The sequence below is a fragment of the Ascidiella aspersa genome, chromosome 2, assembly GCF_963924565.1.
Source record: "Ascidiella aspersa chromosome 2, kaAscAspe10.2, whole genome shotgun sequence".
NCBI lineage: Eukaryota > Metazoa > Chordata > Ascidiacea > Phlebobranchia > Ascidiidae > Ascidiella > Ascidiella aspersa.
Window position 1 is genome coordinate 17,428,710 of NC_139448.1, and position 16,176 is coordinate 17,444,885.

Genomic DNA, 16,176 nt, shown 5'->3' on the forward strand with positions numbered 1-16,176 from the left:
CTGGCGATAACGTTCGTCTAATAATTGAGTGTCAATCAAGCGTTATTGGGCGAGCGACTAACGTGTAATGTCAGGAACGGAGTTCGCAATTTCCCTAAATGCGTTAAGTTGCAAAAGTAACACGTGCTGGCCATCGAGAAAATGCGCTATAGGGTTACTTAAGGTCAACTTTAGGCCAATATTCAGCGAGGTTATGCAGTTATGCACAGCGTAAACTGTCAAGTATTCGTTATTTGAATTATAACTTTGAATTCTTTGCAGCACATTAATTGACTGCATAACAGATCAATTTGTCAAAAAAGAAGCACTAAAAAACGAATTGCTAAAGAGTTTTGTGTGCAGTGTTGCATTGTACTCACTATTGGCAAAAATATAAGTTTTGGCAACAACCTGGACAGTAGACATGTATTACAGTTTACACAACTGCTTCAAATGACAGTTGTTAAGAATGTAAAACATTTTTTATTATAATGTACACATGTTAGCAAATTGTTTGGGCGATTTATTGCTGTGAATGTGGGCCATGTAGGGTAGAAAAAGATTAAATCAATTCCCCAAACAAAATCGAGGTTAAATAAATTAATAAAAATATACTAGGATTCGCTATTGTGGATTCGTTATTCTAGATTCGAAACCTATTATTCTAAAATACCTTGGTATTCTACTTTGAACATCCCTAGTCAGGTCTATTGATTATGACCCCTATTGAGAAAAATGTTCAATATGGAGTCAGTAAGGCACGTAAGGACGTAAGTAAAAACAAGCACATCTTATTTCTTTGGTTTTAACATACATATACACCACTCTTACCTGAACTAGAATAATGAACCCACAATTTATTAAAACCTACTTTAATTCAAAAATTACATAATGTTAAAATTAGGCACAATGGCCATTTAAAGTTATTTAGAAAGGGGTTGCGGTGAATAGCCGTACAAAATAACAAAACAAAAATATACAAATACTATTCTTTCCTAGTTGTTTATTACAATTTTGTTGTGTTTATGTTTTATTGTAACAAATGTAACCATTTAAGATTTTAATCAAACAAAGCTATTCGTTTCCGTAAAGTTTTAGCAAAAACTTGGCATCTACGCTATACTTTCCTTGTATTGGCCTTAAGTAAACCACTGGCATAGTTTGTCGGAGTTTAGCTTAGTTTACATTAGAATGTCAAACTTGCAAAGTTGCCACACAAATAGAAAAATCGCACCTTCATTAGACTTAAATAGCCAATAGTCTAATAAAACATGTTTTACGCTTAATAATAATTTGTTGAAGGGTATAGTAAATCGGTAAACAGCGAAAGGCCTTTAATCATGCATATTGAACGAAATCATAGCGAGTTTAATTACTTGGTGAAAACAACATATTTGGATTCAAATACCTTAACTTGAATCATATTCTTGTACCCATACCTACTCTAAACATCACCATCAGCAGCGGTAAAGACCAAAACCTAGGCACTTATCTTTGATGACAAGGGGCGCATCAAGGATTTTTGTTTGGGGAGGGGGCATGGAATATTTAGAGATGACGTGACAAAGTTATGTCATAGGGGACATCATAAAGAATACTTTTTTGCAGCAAATTCATGCATAATTTCCAGCTGAATGCAGTGTAAAAGAGTTTTTAAATATTAGGCACATAAAGAAAATCCATATTGCTTGAAATAGCAGCATTTATCGTTTAAACTTACACAGTAAAAGTTTAAAAAAACATAGTTTGGGGGCATGGCCTGATTCACTGGATGGATCCACTGCTGGTGAAGACATTGTATCGTTTACCACATAGTTCTATAATGTTCACCTTATGTGATGCTCCTAGTAAAATTCTTAGGTTTAAAAATTGGCAACTAACACAGTTTTAAATAAAAATTTATGCAGGCTTTATTATTCTTAGCATTTTAGTAGAAAAAGAACTTGCAAAAAACAAAGCAGGCGATTAGTTTTAAATTTGATTAAAATGACATTGGCAAAATCTGATGTTTAATCATCACGAAAAACTTGCTTATGCTGATTATCTGAACTATGTTTAATAATCAACCTAGAACAATACTAATATAATGTACTTGAAATATTCGCAAATCTTAAGATGGAAAGGTAACCCGGCTCATCAGCATCAGCTAACCTGAACAAAACAGTTATTTAATAAAAAAAACTTTTGCAGGTTTTACTAAAAATATGTTCATAATGATGGTATATAACTAAAATAAGTCAAAATACATATGACATTTGAAGCTTTCAAAATTTATTAGACAACTGTGTAAACCAATAACTCAAAACCTGATTGTTCAAAGCATAAGGTTTGGTTTAGCGCACTGCCAGTCCATATTCTGTGACAGGTGCACTTCCAAGATTTTTTTAAAGCAATTTGTGTGCACACTTGAATTAGCAATTTGTACACCTAAGATCCAGAAAAATGGTTGGGTCGTGCTAGCTTGAACAAACGAGATGGTGCAGATCTGGAATACTACCACATTTATTTTAACACTAACGAAAGGAGTTGTTGAAATGGCAAAAGAAGGCATAAATATAAAAGAATAAATATAATAATAATATTTGACCCAAACCCAAAATGCTATATCTCACCTTAACCCCAATATTGTTAGTTAAGGTAAGATTTCACACCAGCGCCAAAATGACTTTACGTTGTAGTTAGTTTATTTGTAAAATATTAATTGCTCTAATTCAATTTACTTAACTTCATTAGGATGACGTCATAAGCATTCAGCAATCATCACATAATAAGGCTCAGTTAATAGTTACTATAACCTCCTGTCTATGTCTGTACCACAACTGTTCAACAATTATAGTTTTTCTGCAAGAGTGATGAAACTCTAACAATAAAAAAGTTAACTATAACTTACTAACAACGCAATTTGATTTATGTACACAAACAAGACAAGAAAAAATTTAGACTCTAGTGAAATTTCCAACACAAGTAGATTGGATGAGCGTAACGTAAAAACTATACCAATTATATTTAAAACAATTGAATTAACCTAGAAACATTCTTTTAACTCCCATTTGGGAGATTTTTTAAATTAAAAATACGTAAAAAATTGACAACCAACCGCCCTTTCATATAGTCAATTTTCAACTAACAATCCCCAACTGCTAAGTAGTTACGTACCGTATGTATTTGTTTATATATTGAACGGAGTTTCAACTCTTTCAAAAACACAGTTTTCCAGTGTCGTTTTTAACTATCGCCACAAATAGGGCAGATAAGCTGAGTTATCTGCTTGCACCCAGAAATTCTCTTCAGCAATCAATAAACTAAAATTAGACTATTCAGCGGCAACCCATATATGTTGCGCATTAATCAGAGAATGAAACCAGGATTTTTGTTAGAAGGATTTTAAATGAAAAACAACATTTGGGATCAACCTAATTTTTACAACGTTTTTTTCTGAATTTTTGCTGTTAATTAACTGAAGAAACTATATGTAATCACGGAAACAGCTTGAGCTCGATTGATAAATTTTTATTATAATATTGGACCAGCGGTTCTTAAGATATGTTATTGGTTCGCATGGACCAGGGATAGCATTATGTTTTTAGGGTTGACGTCATAAAGTGACGACATTGTATAAAAATGCTTAAAAATCTGCTGTCATCGGTCGGAAAAATGTGAAGTCTAAATACATTCTAGGAAAAGAAACCACAGTTGTGGTTTCAATTAAATTCTTAATATGAAAAATTCGTTACGTTTTTAACTGTGTTACAAAAATTACACGGCTTCTAAACTTGTCCACGTACCTCCAAAAAAGCCAACAAACTCTAGTTTAAGAAACTCTGTTTTTTTGGAAAAATGATTCCAAAGTGAAATTCTGGAAGGACATCAATTCTTTTTTGTAAAACTTATATATATTTTATTCAAAATAAAAAAAATATAAATATGACAACGATTTGTGGTATTTAATAAGAACGTGATCCCGTTGCAGATACGAAGTCAACGTCCTACAAAATATAATAGTGCAGTAGAAACTGCGTCATGCCTCACCTACTGGCACATTTCGGGTGTGGCTAACCAAGAATGTAAATCAAACGTAGATTTGGCGATATGATTCGCAGGATAACGGTAGCTTCGTTGGCGTTAAAAAGTTATTTCTCTGGCAAATTATATTGTAAGTGCGTGTGAGTAATCAGGTAACACTCTATGGTGGCACTATATCCTCTATTTAGAATTAGACAAATACGACCATTTACAAAGAATATTTTTTTAATGTCAAATTGCCAGTTATTTAATTTTGTTGTGTAATTTAAATTGTATTCTGTGTTACATTTTAGCAAAAAAAGTGGTAATTGGTGGTAGTAAATATACTTCAGCTAAATATAACGGAGTTGTCAAATTGGTAATATGAACCACTCTGTGCAGAGCGCCCAGAAACTTCTGGATGAACTACGATATCACAACGATATGCAAAGAATATCAGTAAGATATTTAAATTTTGGGCGCTGGTCAAGAATCCCACCACATTTTCGTACAGGGGTTGTATTGCTAACTAGGGTTCCTCTTTTTCCCGGACTTTTTCACTCCCGGGAAACTGGATTGAAAAAGGAAAATTCCTGGAAATCTCTACGAAAAAATTATACCTAATTACGTCATTTTCCAAATATTTAATTAAGCTCATTTATGTTCTGTTGTATTGCTTCTGCAATCTTACAAGACCTTCTCGCATTAAAAGCCGCACTCTTTTTTGATTTAAAAAAAACGCATGTAGGTTGCATTTTTGTTGGTAGAATAAATTTAATCCGCTGGGAAACACAAATAAAGCAATTCAGGCAACGACTTTAATAAGTTTGGTAATATTTTTTCTTTATATCAGTCAAAAACAACTAGTTTTTTTAAGTTTTGCTATGTTGTGGAATAATCGAGATTATAAAAAAAATTCCTGAGATTTGCAGGATATCCTTGTCGAAACATTCCCGGAGAGGAACCCTATTGCTAACATTCTTTGTGTGGAGGTGTGGGTTAGGTTTCGGCAAGTATTATTATTTTTTATTCTCTGATTTAAACTTGTTTTGTTGCAGTAAAGAAGTGGTAGGATTCTAGACCAGTGCCAAATTTTGACACCTTTCTACATATTTAAAGCTGTGTTTTTACATCTGTTTTTACTTTAGGTATCAAAAGCTTCTTCTGACTTGAGAGATTATGTGTTGGATAATCAAGGTCGTGATTTCTTGCTTGTAAAACCACCAGACAATCCTTTCAAGCCAAAAAGTTCTTGCATGTTTTTATGACAGGCATAAACAAAATTTTTAAAGCTTTATTACAACACTTGTATACAACTAGCTACCTGGTGCTGCCAGCTTTGCTTGGTTTACATTAAAAATTTACATATCATTTACACAAGTCATATTTTGAGGCATTGTAATTTTGTGGGGAGCAGTTCTTTGTGTTTGGATATGTTTATTAAATATTTTTACACTGCAATGTTTTTCGAAACATCACTGGTAAAGTAAAACTGCCATTTAAATCACAAATCTATTCAGAGTTCTACATTCAGTATTTGTATTGTGCCTATCTTTTACTAAATATTGTTCTTTTTGCTTCCTGAATACTGCAATTTTTCATTATTTGATACCACAAAACGTGGATATATTGGCTGAATGATTTTTGCAAATCCTTCTAAAATATATTCCTGTTGGTAAGATGTTTTGTTTGATAAACCAGGGTCAAAAACTGAAACATGAATATAGATGTATTTAAAGCAAAAAAGTTTAAAATCCAATAGGTTTAATACGGGAATTACAGAACATCTTAGATTTTTATTATTAAAAACAAAGGTGAAAAATATGCATACAGTTGAAAGTCATGTGTCTTAAGAGGTCAGTAGTTCAAGGACTAGTATTAAATAAAAAATATTTACTCATTACAACCCAATATGGAAATATAGTTTGGTCAAAGTATGATTTGTAAATTTACTAATTGCCATGAACACACAAGTATGGCTAAGATGGGGAAATAGATGATGTCCTTGGTAAAATGCTAGAACATATAACTAGTGTTGAGTAAACATAGGGATTAAAATTTGTTTTGATTTGCCTGTTACCTAAAAGATAAATGTATGTGAAGCATGGAAGAAATAATAAGTTTTACAGGATACAGCACAAACCGTTTACTTGTTTATATTTAGAAAAAATTGTATGTAAAACCTTGGCACTGGGTTTGGATGAATAAAAGCCTATATGGTTTATAGAAAATACTTTAATTGCACATACAATGATCCTTTAACATGGCAATGGAACCTTTGCATTTCTGCTAAAGGGAGTTTTAAAAACATGCTTGTTTCAAACACAGCACTTCTGTGTCCTTGCTACACCAGCTAAAACAGGCACTTTTAGCACTTAAGTTCTACTAGACTCTCAACCACGTTCTGCCACAATCTGACGATATATAATGGTCATGTAAACCAGCACCAAAAGGAGAATAAAAAGATCATCTAGCAGACCAATAAAACCAAACATTGCTTCGGGGATTATGTCCAATGGGGACACCAAGTAAATGACAATTGCTGCTAGGCAAAGGAAGATGCGTACCCTGAACATAAACACCAAACCTCCAACAGAGAACAGTTCTCTCCAAAGATGCCGCAGAATGGCTGGAAGATCCCAAATGTAATCCATTATCTGTTACACAATAAATATTCTTTAAAAATTCACAAATTGTTTTATGAACTTTGATAAAAAATTCCAAACTGACTGGTCTTGTTTGGCCAGAAAATCTTCTGTTATAGTCGTTTATGCTTCTTTCAATTTCCCGTGCATCTTCACTGCCAGTAGAGAAGTCTTTCATTAACAAACTAACCTGTTGGCGACAAACTGGACATTGAACTGCACCAAGCCAGTTCCCATAGCGCCAGTATGTGACAATACAATGACCTGAAAAAAGTATGTGCAAGCAATCAGCAGATCCTAAAATATATAAATTTTGTTTATTTTAAATAATGACTACGGACATATATAACCACGAAAATAAATTTATTATGGGTTATTAGTAAAGTAACAAACTGAAACATCTAATAATGGGCTAAAATAAATTTTATAAAATGAGAAAATAGGAGGTGAAATGACCTAAAATTGTGCTAAAACTTACCACAAAACAAATGGCCACAATTTGTTTCCACTGCAAACCTAGCATCTAACAAGCATATTGGACATCTTCTATCGCTGTAAAATCTTGGGCGATCTGGCTACATTACAAAAAACATAAATAGTAAAATACGGAGGAATTTCATAAGTTTTTATTTGTTTTGCATTAACTTTGGGCAAATGTTTAAATTTAACTTAAGCCAAAATTTTAAAACAGTTACAAAAACATTTGAAGGTTTAAAATAAATTTAGGTGTTGCTTTTGTATATATTATCTTGTTCACTTTAATTAAGTACATATTTTGCATTCTACTTTATTAAATACTTGGTATAAAACCTCGTCATTAATAATTGGTTCATTGTTATTGTTTGAATCATTGTCAAAGTCATCTGTTATTCCCAGTTGGCTTCTCGTTGCATTTACATTTTCTTGGCTGTCTGGGTGAATGGGATACAGATCAGTGTGATTTAGCCATCTAAATGGTAAAAAAAATATGCAGAGTAATGAAACAAAAAGATAAATTTGCAGATTTTGATGAAGAAATAGTAAACAAATAGATGAATATTATTATTTGTGTATCATTTCCTGTTGTTGCCTTATCTAATGGTAATTTTGGCAGTAGAGTTAAACTTTCTGCAATTACATAAAAACTGATAACATATGCGCTCTTGCCTTATTTTTAGTGCACACAAACTGTTTTCAAAAAGTTTTGCTTAAAAATATCTGATTTAAATTAAAAAGGCAAATTAATGAAAAATTAACAAACATACTTGTACAAGAAAACTGAAGTTCCAAATGCGATCACCAAAAACGTTATAAATGCCAACACAACTTCATCTCCAACACCTTCAAGATAAGTACCACTTGCACTTTGACCAACTGTACTAGTATCCAAAGGATCCATTCAATATAAAAGCAACATCAGATCAAAAATATCCAAATTGACTCAGCAGGCACAAATTTTTTTTAACCACAACACTTAAGTTAAAAAGTTAATACATAAAGGAATAAACAACCAAACCTATTACATTACCGACAAATAACTAATGACATGTACGAAAAAACAAGAAATCCATATAAAAACTAAGGAAACGAACCCCACTACTGCACGACATGGCACAAATCTCATGCACTACCGTCGTGAGCCCAATGTACTGTGCATATCACGCATGTAGTTTGTCGCCCTTGTTAACTGCGGTGCTTGTTACTCAAATTAGGTGTCGTTATATTCGTTGATGAAAAAGCACCTCTAGCGTTTTAAAGGTCGCTATAGATAGAACAATTAAGCCAAAACAATCTGCGTTAAATCAGGTAAAAAACAAATATGCAAATTTGGCAAATCTTAAAAACAATACGCTTCATTGAATGGTTATGCATGAGTAAACCTTTTTTTTGTGTCCTGACTTACATTATCTTTTAAGAAGTAGTAGATTGACCGTTCGTTGTTGTTATTTATGGAATTTTCCTAGATTAAAATATATGACTGCTTACGGTGTACACCAGTATATCATCAATTTTTTAAACTTTATATTGTATTTGAAACGTCGATAAAGCCTGGAAGTTTTGCCGACATTTGTATGAAACATAGAAATCACACTAAAATAAAAACAAAGAATTTACCAGCAATTTTATGAAGTTGTGGCTCAGTACACTTAAAATCATTGTTTAAGGTGTCCTATTGTGCCTGTTGACATATTATTAGATCAAGAAGGAAAGATAGCCAACCTTAATAAAACTATGCGCTTTACAGGTATGTCTATATATCTTTTTAAATGTTATATCAGTATAATATTAACCTTTCTTACATTAAGGTTTCTTTCGAGTCCTTCTTGTTGGATCCATATTTATTTTGGCTTGGTACACTGTTCATTTGTATGCACAACTGTATACACGATTAAGCAGTGATGAAACACCTTCTAAAGTTGATATAAAGGATAAAGGTACCCTGCGTTTTATTGCAAATTTTGGCGCTGATCTAGAATCCTACCACAACGCACATTATTTGGGTTAGGGTGTGGGTTAGCGTTTGGGTTAGGGTGGGTCAAGTATTAATATTAAATAATGAATATAATAATACTTCACCCACCCACACCTAAACGCTAACTCGCACCCTAACCCAAATATTGTGCATTGATTTAATAATTGTGGTAGGATTCTAGACCAGCGCCCAAATTTTATGTAGCGAAATAACATTAGTAATGTATAATATGAAATACCGAACAAAATGTTTGTTACTGCTGTCATCTTTTTTTGCTTCATACTTTTTATTACAGAGGAGCTAAAATACAACCAATGTTCTTTCTACTTATATCTTATTTGGTCTATGATCTCTGTTGGAATTTTCGCATAACCACAGCCAATGTTTCCTCTAGTTTTTACCACATCCACAGGTTCACAAAGTACCAAACTTTATTAAAAATTAAAAAGTGCCCTAAGGTACCCTAAAACCCTTTTTTTATGTTATTTTTTTCAAAGTTATTCATACATTTTAATAATTATGGTTTAAGTGGCGTAAGGAAATTCAACTAATTTGCACTTTTAGTAAAAGTTACCAGGCCCCAAAATATTGTTATTGTTGACTTTTGATAACTCCAAAACATACTAAAATCTTGAAGGGACATAACAAAATTTTAAGTTAAGCTTCAAGCCACATTTTGTAAGACCGTTTTTTGTAAAGAATCTTCCATAGTGCCACAGCACAGTAATCAGTAAACATACATCAGTGGCAGATTTTCCTATTAGTTAGAGCAGTGGTTCTCAACCTTTTTAGCATACGGACCAGTCAAATTTCAAAACAAATTTAGCGGACCAGTGGACCTTCAAAAGTCAAAATCAAACCAAAATTTAATAGCGCAACAGTATGCAACTAAAACAATTCTTAGCTTTCACATACAACTGGACTTAAAGTTTAAGACTTAAACGAGTTGTAGCCTACTTTTAAACAGTTGGCCAAAACACGCAGCATTGTGACGTAATATGAAGTCCAAAGTAGACCATATTAACTCTATGTTACGTCACAATACTGCAAATTACGGAGCTGGCAAATTTCTAAATTTGATGGATAAGCCTTCAACATCTTGAACTTTGCAATTAAGATATAAAATTGTAATATATTTGGCAGACCAGCAGGAAAGTTGACGCAGACCGGCGGTTGAGAACCACTTTGTTAGAACACATTAACTAATATATAATCCATTTTATACAACATTTAAAGTAAATTTACCTAAAATCACTGTGCATATATATATATATATATGAAGACTATCAGAGATATGCAATCTGCATTATAATTTTTGATTGGGTATTTGCAGACAAATCAGATGAACCTGCAAAGCTTGATGATCCTGATAACTTAATTGAAGCTGATAAAATTCGCAAAGAAGAAGAAATATGGGACAAGCAGCAGGCCAACTTAAACCCAAGTAATTAGCAAAAAGTATTAATACTTTGTCCTGAAAATATGTGCAAATGATTTTGGTGCAAGTTACACTTGAATAAGTTTCAGATTAGCTATGGCATGCTTAGGCGGACTAGGTTTGTGTTTGTTTGAACTAACAAATAGCATACCACCTTCTTTGACTCTAGCTTATAGGTCACACATTTTTTTGGAATTTTAATTTTGGGTTTTAAAACTCCTAGTGTAAGACATGGTAGTCACTGTCATACTTTTAGGGTTGTTTGCTATGCACAAAAGTTATACATTCAGCCATATAAAATTAAAAAATTTACCTAAATTTTAGTTGATCACGATTTTTAGGACTGTCAATACACTACTTTAGGTTCACTGTTTTTTCTTCTTGACTTGTGCTTGTATACTAGTTTATGAATTTACTTCTTGTATACCATAGTTACAATATGTTTGTGTAAATTTAGAGAAAACATTTTTACACCACCAGTTATATAACTGTTGGTTTAAATATATAAATCATGGGTTTAATATTTGTTAAAAAATCACATCATCGCTAATAACAAAAATTGTCGCAAACCCAAAAATGCCCAATTTTTTTATTTTTGTACTAGTGAAATTGTTGCGTGTTTTTTGTGAATAGTGTCGTATCTCTAGCTTCTTTTGTTCTTGAGATATGAGTTTCTTAAAAGTGTAGTAAATGCAATTATTTCTTAGAAAATTGCTTAAAAGTGTTTATTATGATTTAGGATTTTGTGTTCCTTTTTTTATAAAGTTACCACAGTTTATGAAATAACCAAATTAATGACTTAAGAAGAGCTTATCAGCGTAACAAAGTGTGAAACCGTTGAAAACAGAACAAAGGGGTGTGAAATATCATGGTATTCTGTTTATGTTGGGCGTTTCAGAAGTTAAACAGCCCCGATTTAAAAAAAAGTAGTTAAGTGGTTGTAAAAGTGTCATAACTTCTTCTTAACTGAGTAATTCAATTATGAAAAACTGTCGTAACTCTACACAACTACTTCTTTAATATAGAATAATCAATGCAGGCAATGAGAAATTTAACTGGTATGACTACTTTTAGTGTGTAGTACTAAATATTACATATTAAAATTATTCTGTCAACAAAAAACAGAAGGTGTCAACAAAAACAAAAACTTTTTTAAAACAAAAAAACATTAAAATGCGTTTATCTCAAAACCATAAATTTGACCTTACAATATAGTTTTTTATTGGCGACGACATCTGTTAACATTGACCACTCCTAGATCAGCATACAGTGTTTGAGCTAATTTAATTAAATTATATATGACTTATTTTCAGGTATAAAGAAAATGCAGAAGAATCCTTGTGCCATATCAACAAATTGTCAAGCGAAGGAAGTGAGCTTTAAAATTCTCACAGGTGCAGCAAATGTTATTGGACCAAGTGTTTGTCTTAATGATTCAATGTAAGTTTTTTTTTTTGCTTGTAAATTATTTTTTGTACTTTACCCTGTTTAAGCTAGCGAAAGTATTTGTTTTTCAAATGCTAAATACCCTGGTTAACATTTCTATTTCTACCCACTGCTTTTGTCGTAAGGCAGTGGTCGGCGAACCTTTTTTTCGCGACCCAAAGTAATTTTTCAGAGCTATTGAAGGTCCTGTACGTAAAACCACAACGAAACAGTGGCGGATTCAAAATATTTGATTTTGAGGTGAAATATTACAAGCGCCTTTATGCTCAAAACTGTGCCATACAATGATATAAAACAAAAAAGAAAGATATACGCGCTAAGCGCGAAACTTTCTTCAATAACACTTAGTTAAAGTTGACAAAAAATATAGTTTGACAGGCATTTAGGACCACGTTTGGCATGTGGATCTTTTCAAACTGAGCCAAATTAAAAATTATATGCCACACCACATTTTACAACAAAGTGCAATCAATGTATGTCTATCACTCTGCCATAACTACATGATAACACTAAGCTTTTCAAAAGTAACTCGCGGCTCACTAAAAATGGCTCTGCGGCCCACATTTGGACCGCAGCCCACAGTTTGCCGACCACTGTCTTAAGGCATTGCTTTCCAAAAAGTTTGTCACCCTTATTGTATTTTTTTTATTAGTCTAATGAAAAATTCCCTGAATAATGTTGATCGAGGAATGAACATGGCTGTTATTGATGGTATAACTGGAAAACCAATAAAGCAACTTGTTTTTGATCTGTACGGAAAAGGTAATCACAGATGGAATGAGAATTCACTTTAAATCTGTAGTGAATTTAAACATAGATCTTTTGAAAATAAGACAAAACTGTTAAAAGACAAACTTTTTTAAAAAAAATAGATAAAAACAGTTTAACAAAACACACATTTGTATTGTAGATAGTAGTGAACTGAAGTCCTTTTTGAAGGTCCTTGATCACAATCACTTTATAATGGTGACAACTTATGATGACGCAGCCTTTAAGTAAGTCACTGTTTATTAATATTTGTTGTTAGACTTAGGTTTCATTTTTACTTTGACAGATGAAGCAGGATTGTGTGAAAGCGTGTCAAGATTTTAAATCTTATAGGTAAACAGTGCCACCTGCTTTTCTGTTGCAGTTTATAATTCCTGTTGTATTGAAGCCTTTTTTGTAGATTTAAGGAAATTTATTTAATAATTTAATATAGTTAAACTTAATTGTGAGAGGCCCTTGGGTCTTTCAGTTTGGCATAGGTAAACTGTTGTTCTCTGTGGCAGATAAAATACATTCTTACCAACAATTGTGGGTCTGGGATTGTTGCTGTCTTGTTAACATTTTACATATGACTAGACTTACTTGGTAATGTTACGACTAAAGGCATCTTATGTTGTGTTAATACATTATAGACTCGATGATGAGGCGAAGGAAATGCTGGGAAGTTTGGGTAGTTCGCATTCTAAAAAACTAGCATTCCGAGACAACTGGGTTTTTGTCGGGGGACATCGAATTGAAAAGCCAAGTAAATTCGAACAAGTATGTATTTTTTATTTGTTTAGAAATGTTAGTATCTCAATTATGTTATCCTGGAAAAACGTTGTTATTGGAATGTTTCTAACTGTTACTGTTGTCGTTGATAAAGTTTTAAAGTAATTTATATATTGGTTAATGTGATTTTCTCAGCAACAGAGTTGTAATTAACTTTTACAGTTGGTTAAAAACGAGAAGGAGAAAAACAAATATGGAGATTGGCCAGAAGCGATTGTGGTGGAGGGTTGTCTGCCCTTATTACAGTAACATACAAAGGCTTGCCACAATTGCAAACGTTAATCACGCAATCGATGCGTGTTGCAGGAAAAAAATGACTAATGTGTCAATCACTGTAAACAACATGGATTATTATCAGTTTATTTGTGTTTTGTTTATCACATAACAGCGATTTAGCGTGCTCAACTGTCTGTTCGGCCTTTAGCTGTATTACGGATTCTCGCTGTTTTCTCCTTTTTGCAACATTGTGTTACTTTTTTATGGAACAAAATGCTTTTCCATTGCAGACCGTTCTACAGTGCTTGTTTCGCACTAAAGTGCAACCTTAATTTATAATACCTACATCAGATGGAACTACTAATAATTCACTTCTAGTAAATTGGTTATATTCAACTGCTTATTGCCCTATTGTAATTTTGCTGCCTTTTTTATTTGTAGATTAAACGCACTTTGTTGTATCAAAGTTATATATTTTACTTGAATAACCCTGGAAAATGAAATTGCTGTATTTAATACGCTGTTATTCATTTTTGCCGCCACCGTTTTGAAATCATAAAAACGAGGTTAATCGATTTTTTTTACCTTGAAGCGGAGCGTCTATTTAAAAATGTCATACCGTATAATGCCCTTTTCGCGTGCATGATGCATTTGCGACACACCGAAATGTGCTTGTACAACGTAAAAAACTATGACCCGCTAGAAAGGAAACCATTGTGGGTATGCTTGCAATATCACTTTACCAACCTCTGCTTCGTCATAAGCATATACGACATGTCGACATGTGTTTTATGCCTGTCCTGTTAAACCGCGTTCTTCAAATTTACCCTCGCTTTCATAGGTGTAATGTTATGTGCTTGTGTGAAACCAATGTGCAGGAAATCTCAATGAATTCTTACATACATCTGCTGGTTACGGTTATTTTGCATGTCAGCTGCGAAACAAAAACGTCGAAAGAGCTTGCACCCTATTTGACCCATCGGCTTCAAAGCATTTTAAATTAGCCTTTAAACAAGAGTCGTTGTCCTTGCATATGCGTTCAAAGTCCAATTAATGATTTCCAAGTCGGCATTTTGCATTTTGTTATATGTAGCCCATACGCAGTCCGCATTCTTTGCTTATAACCCCTGTAGGGTCAAGTTTTTGCATTTACTTTGTGACTTTCTACCTTTCTTATACGCCTATGCTAATAGCAATACAGCTTGCCCTTACATAATTTGTTGACTACATATGTAGACACTTTGTTCCTTTCCAAGACCAAAGTGGACTGTGCAACTATGAAGCCATCAAAAATATTAGAAGGCGTATTTCAGCGCTGCTATTTGTCATCCTAAGAAAGGCCGAATGGAGGACAACATTATTTTTATCACCATCGTTCGATGCTCCTTGAATGTGTCTGCAATGCCGAAATTAATAACATTGTCCCTTCAGTTTTCGACAGGCATTAAATGTTTTCTTTAGTGCATTTTTGCATCAATAGTCAATATGTTAAAACAACAAATCCCGTAAAACTTTGCTTTGCGTTTAATCAGTATGCTGACAGTGCGAAAACTCGAATAAACATAGGCTACTTCAGCGAGCCAAGTTTACACCGTTCGTCTTCGTTTTAATTTATAGATTAGCGAGAAATAGTTTTATTTAATTTAGGTTCAATTTTAATCCCTCTTTGCGTGCAAGCATCGCAGATCTTTGTTTATAGCCGTATTATTTCATAGGTGGGTTGCAGACCGATGGTAAAATTTCGCGGTGTTAACCTATAATTGCGGTCGTATTCATGCTCCGTCGTAGCATTTCACCGTGGAATACTTTGTGGTTGTGACGGTTCCTGGTGTTTTTGCGGTGAAGCTATTCCCAAAACGTTTGTTAAAAAAGAGATAAATGTGTGAGACTTTTATCATAGCTAGTAGGCCCACCAATATTTACGCTGACCTGTAATACACATTGACGTGCACGTCGTATAATATACTTTAAAATTTGTGATTCAAATGAGTTGGAATTTTTATGTGATTCAAATGAGTTAACATTTTATACAGACCGATAAAATCGATTAACAACGTATGTGCTGGGGTTTGAAAACAGAATTTGCACCTAACTACATTGGGATGTCGAAACTGTTATTACAATAGGCCGAATAAAAGCTGGTTTTAGTTGGTTGAGATTTTTGACTAATTTTAATGCGTTTGCACACTGCTAGTTATGAAAACGCAATTTCAACTGATAGCTTACACTAGCTAAAGTAGTTTATCACTATGAAACCTAAAGTCCTGGAACAGTTGTGTTGATGTAAACAGGCCACGTGTAAAAAATCGGTCAAGACGCAAAGTAGCTACTCCCTCGAGATATTAGGTAGATAACTTCAATAGTGTGGTTCCTACATTATTTGATGCGGCAACACGAGCGTTTTAAAACGTAGGTATAATTTTTTTACAAAAAACAACGAACAGTTAGTCAAAAACACG

General features: G+C 33.2%; 3 protein-coding genes across 4 annotated transcripts; 2 read left to right on the forward strand and 1 right to left on the reverse strand.

Annotated features, from left to right (window-relative positions):
- Positions 1–4,274: 4,274 nt before the first annotated feature.
- On the forward strand, positions 4,275–5,662 carry LOC146164094 (guanine nucleotide-binding protein G(I)/G(S)/G(O) subunit gamma-7-like). The gene is made up of 2 exons (XM_083381406.1): positions 4,275–4,440; positions 5,130–5,662. The coding sequence occupies exons 1-2, from the start codon at positions 4,366–4,368 to the stop codon at positions 5,247–5,249; spliced, it is 195 nt and encodes a 64-aa protein (XP_083237532.1). The 5' UTR covers positions 4,275–4,365; the 3' UTR covers positions 5,250–5,662.
- A 14-nt stretch (positions 5,663–5,676) lies between these two features.
- Positions 5,677–8,406, reverse strand: LOC146164095 (E3 ubiquitin-protein ligase RNF170-like). Of its 2 annotated transcripts, none has more exons than XM_083381405.1 (5): positions 7,871–8,406; positions 7,425–7,575; positions 7,105–7,201; positions 6,712–6,890; positions 5,677–6,638 (listed from the first exon to the last, which is right to left on the reverse strand). In XM_083381405.1, the coding sequence occupies exons 1-5, from the start codon at positions 8,002–8,004 to the stop codon at positions 6,375–6,377; spliced, it is 825 nt and encodes a 274-aa protein (XP_083237531.1). In that variant the 5' UTR covers positions 8,005–8,406; the 3' UTR covers positions 5,677–6,374. The 2 variants fall into 2 exon arrangements, with proteins under 2 accessions (XP_083237531.1, XP_083237530.1); XM_083381404.1 differs by having other exon boundaries at positions 5,678–6,638; positions 7,437–7,575; positions 7,871–8,215.
- A 267-nt stretch (positions 8,407–8,673) lies between these two features.
- Positions 8,674–15,306, forward strand: LOC146164096 (protein FAM3C-like). Its single transcript, XM_083381674.1, has 8 exons — positions 8,674–8,850; positions 8,912–9,040; positions 10,412–10,522; positions 11,830–11,956; positions 12,615–12,724; positions 12,873–12,957; positions 13,363–13,489; positions 13,664–15,306. The coding sequence occupies exons 1-8, from the start codon at positions 8,838–8,840 to the stop codon at positions 13,748–13,750; spliced, it is 789 nt and encodes a 262-aa protein (XP_083237800.1). The 5' UTR covers positions 8,674–8,837; the 3' UTR covers positions 13,751–15,306.
- The last annotated feature ends 870 nt before the right edge of the window (positions 15,307–16,176 follow it).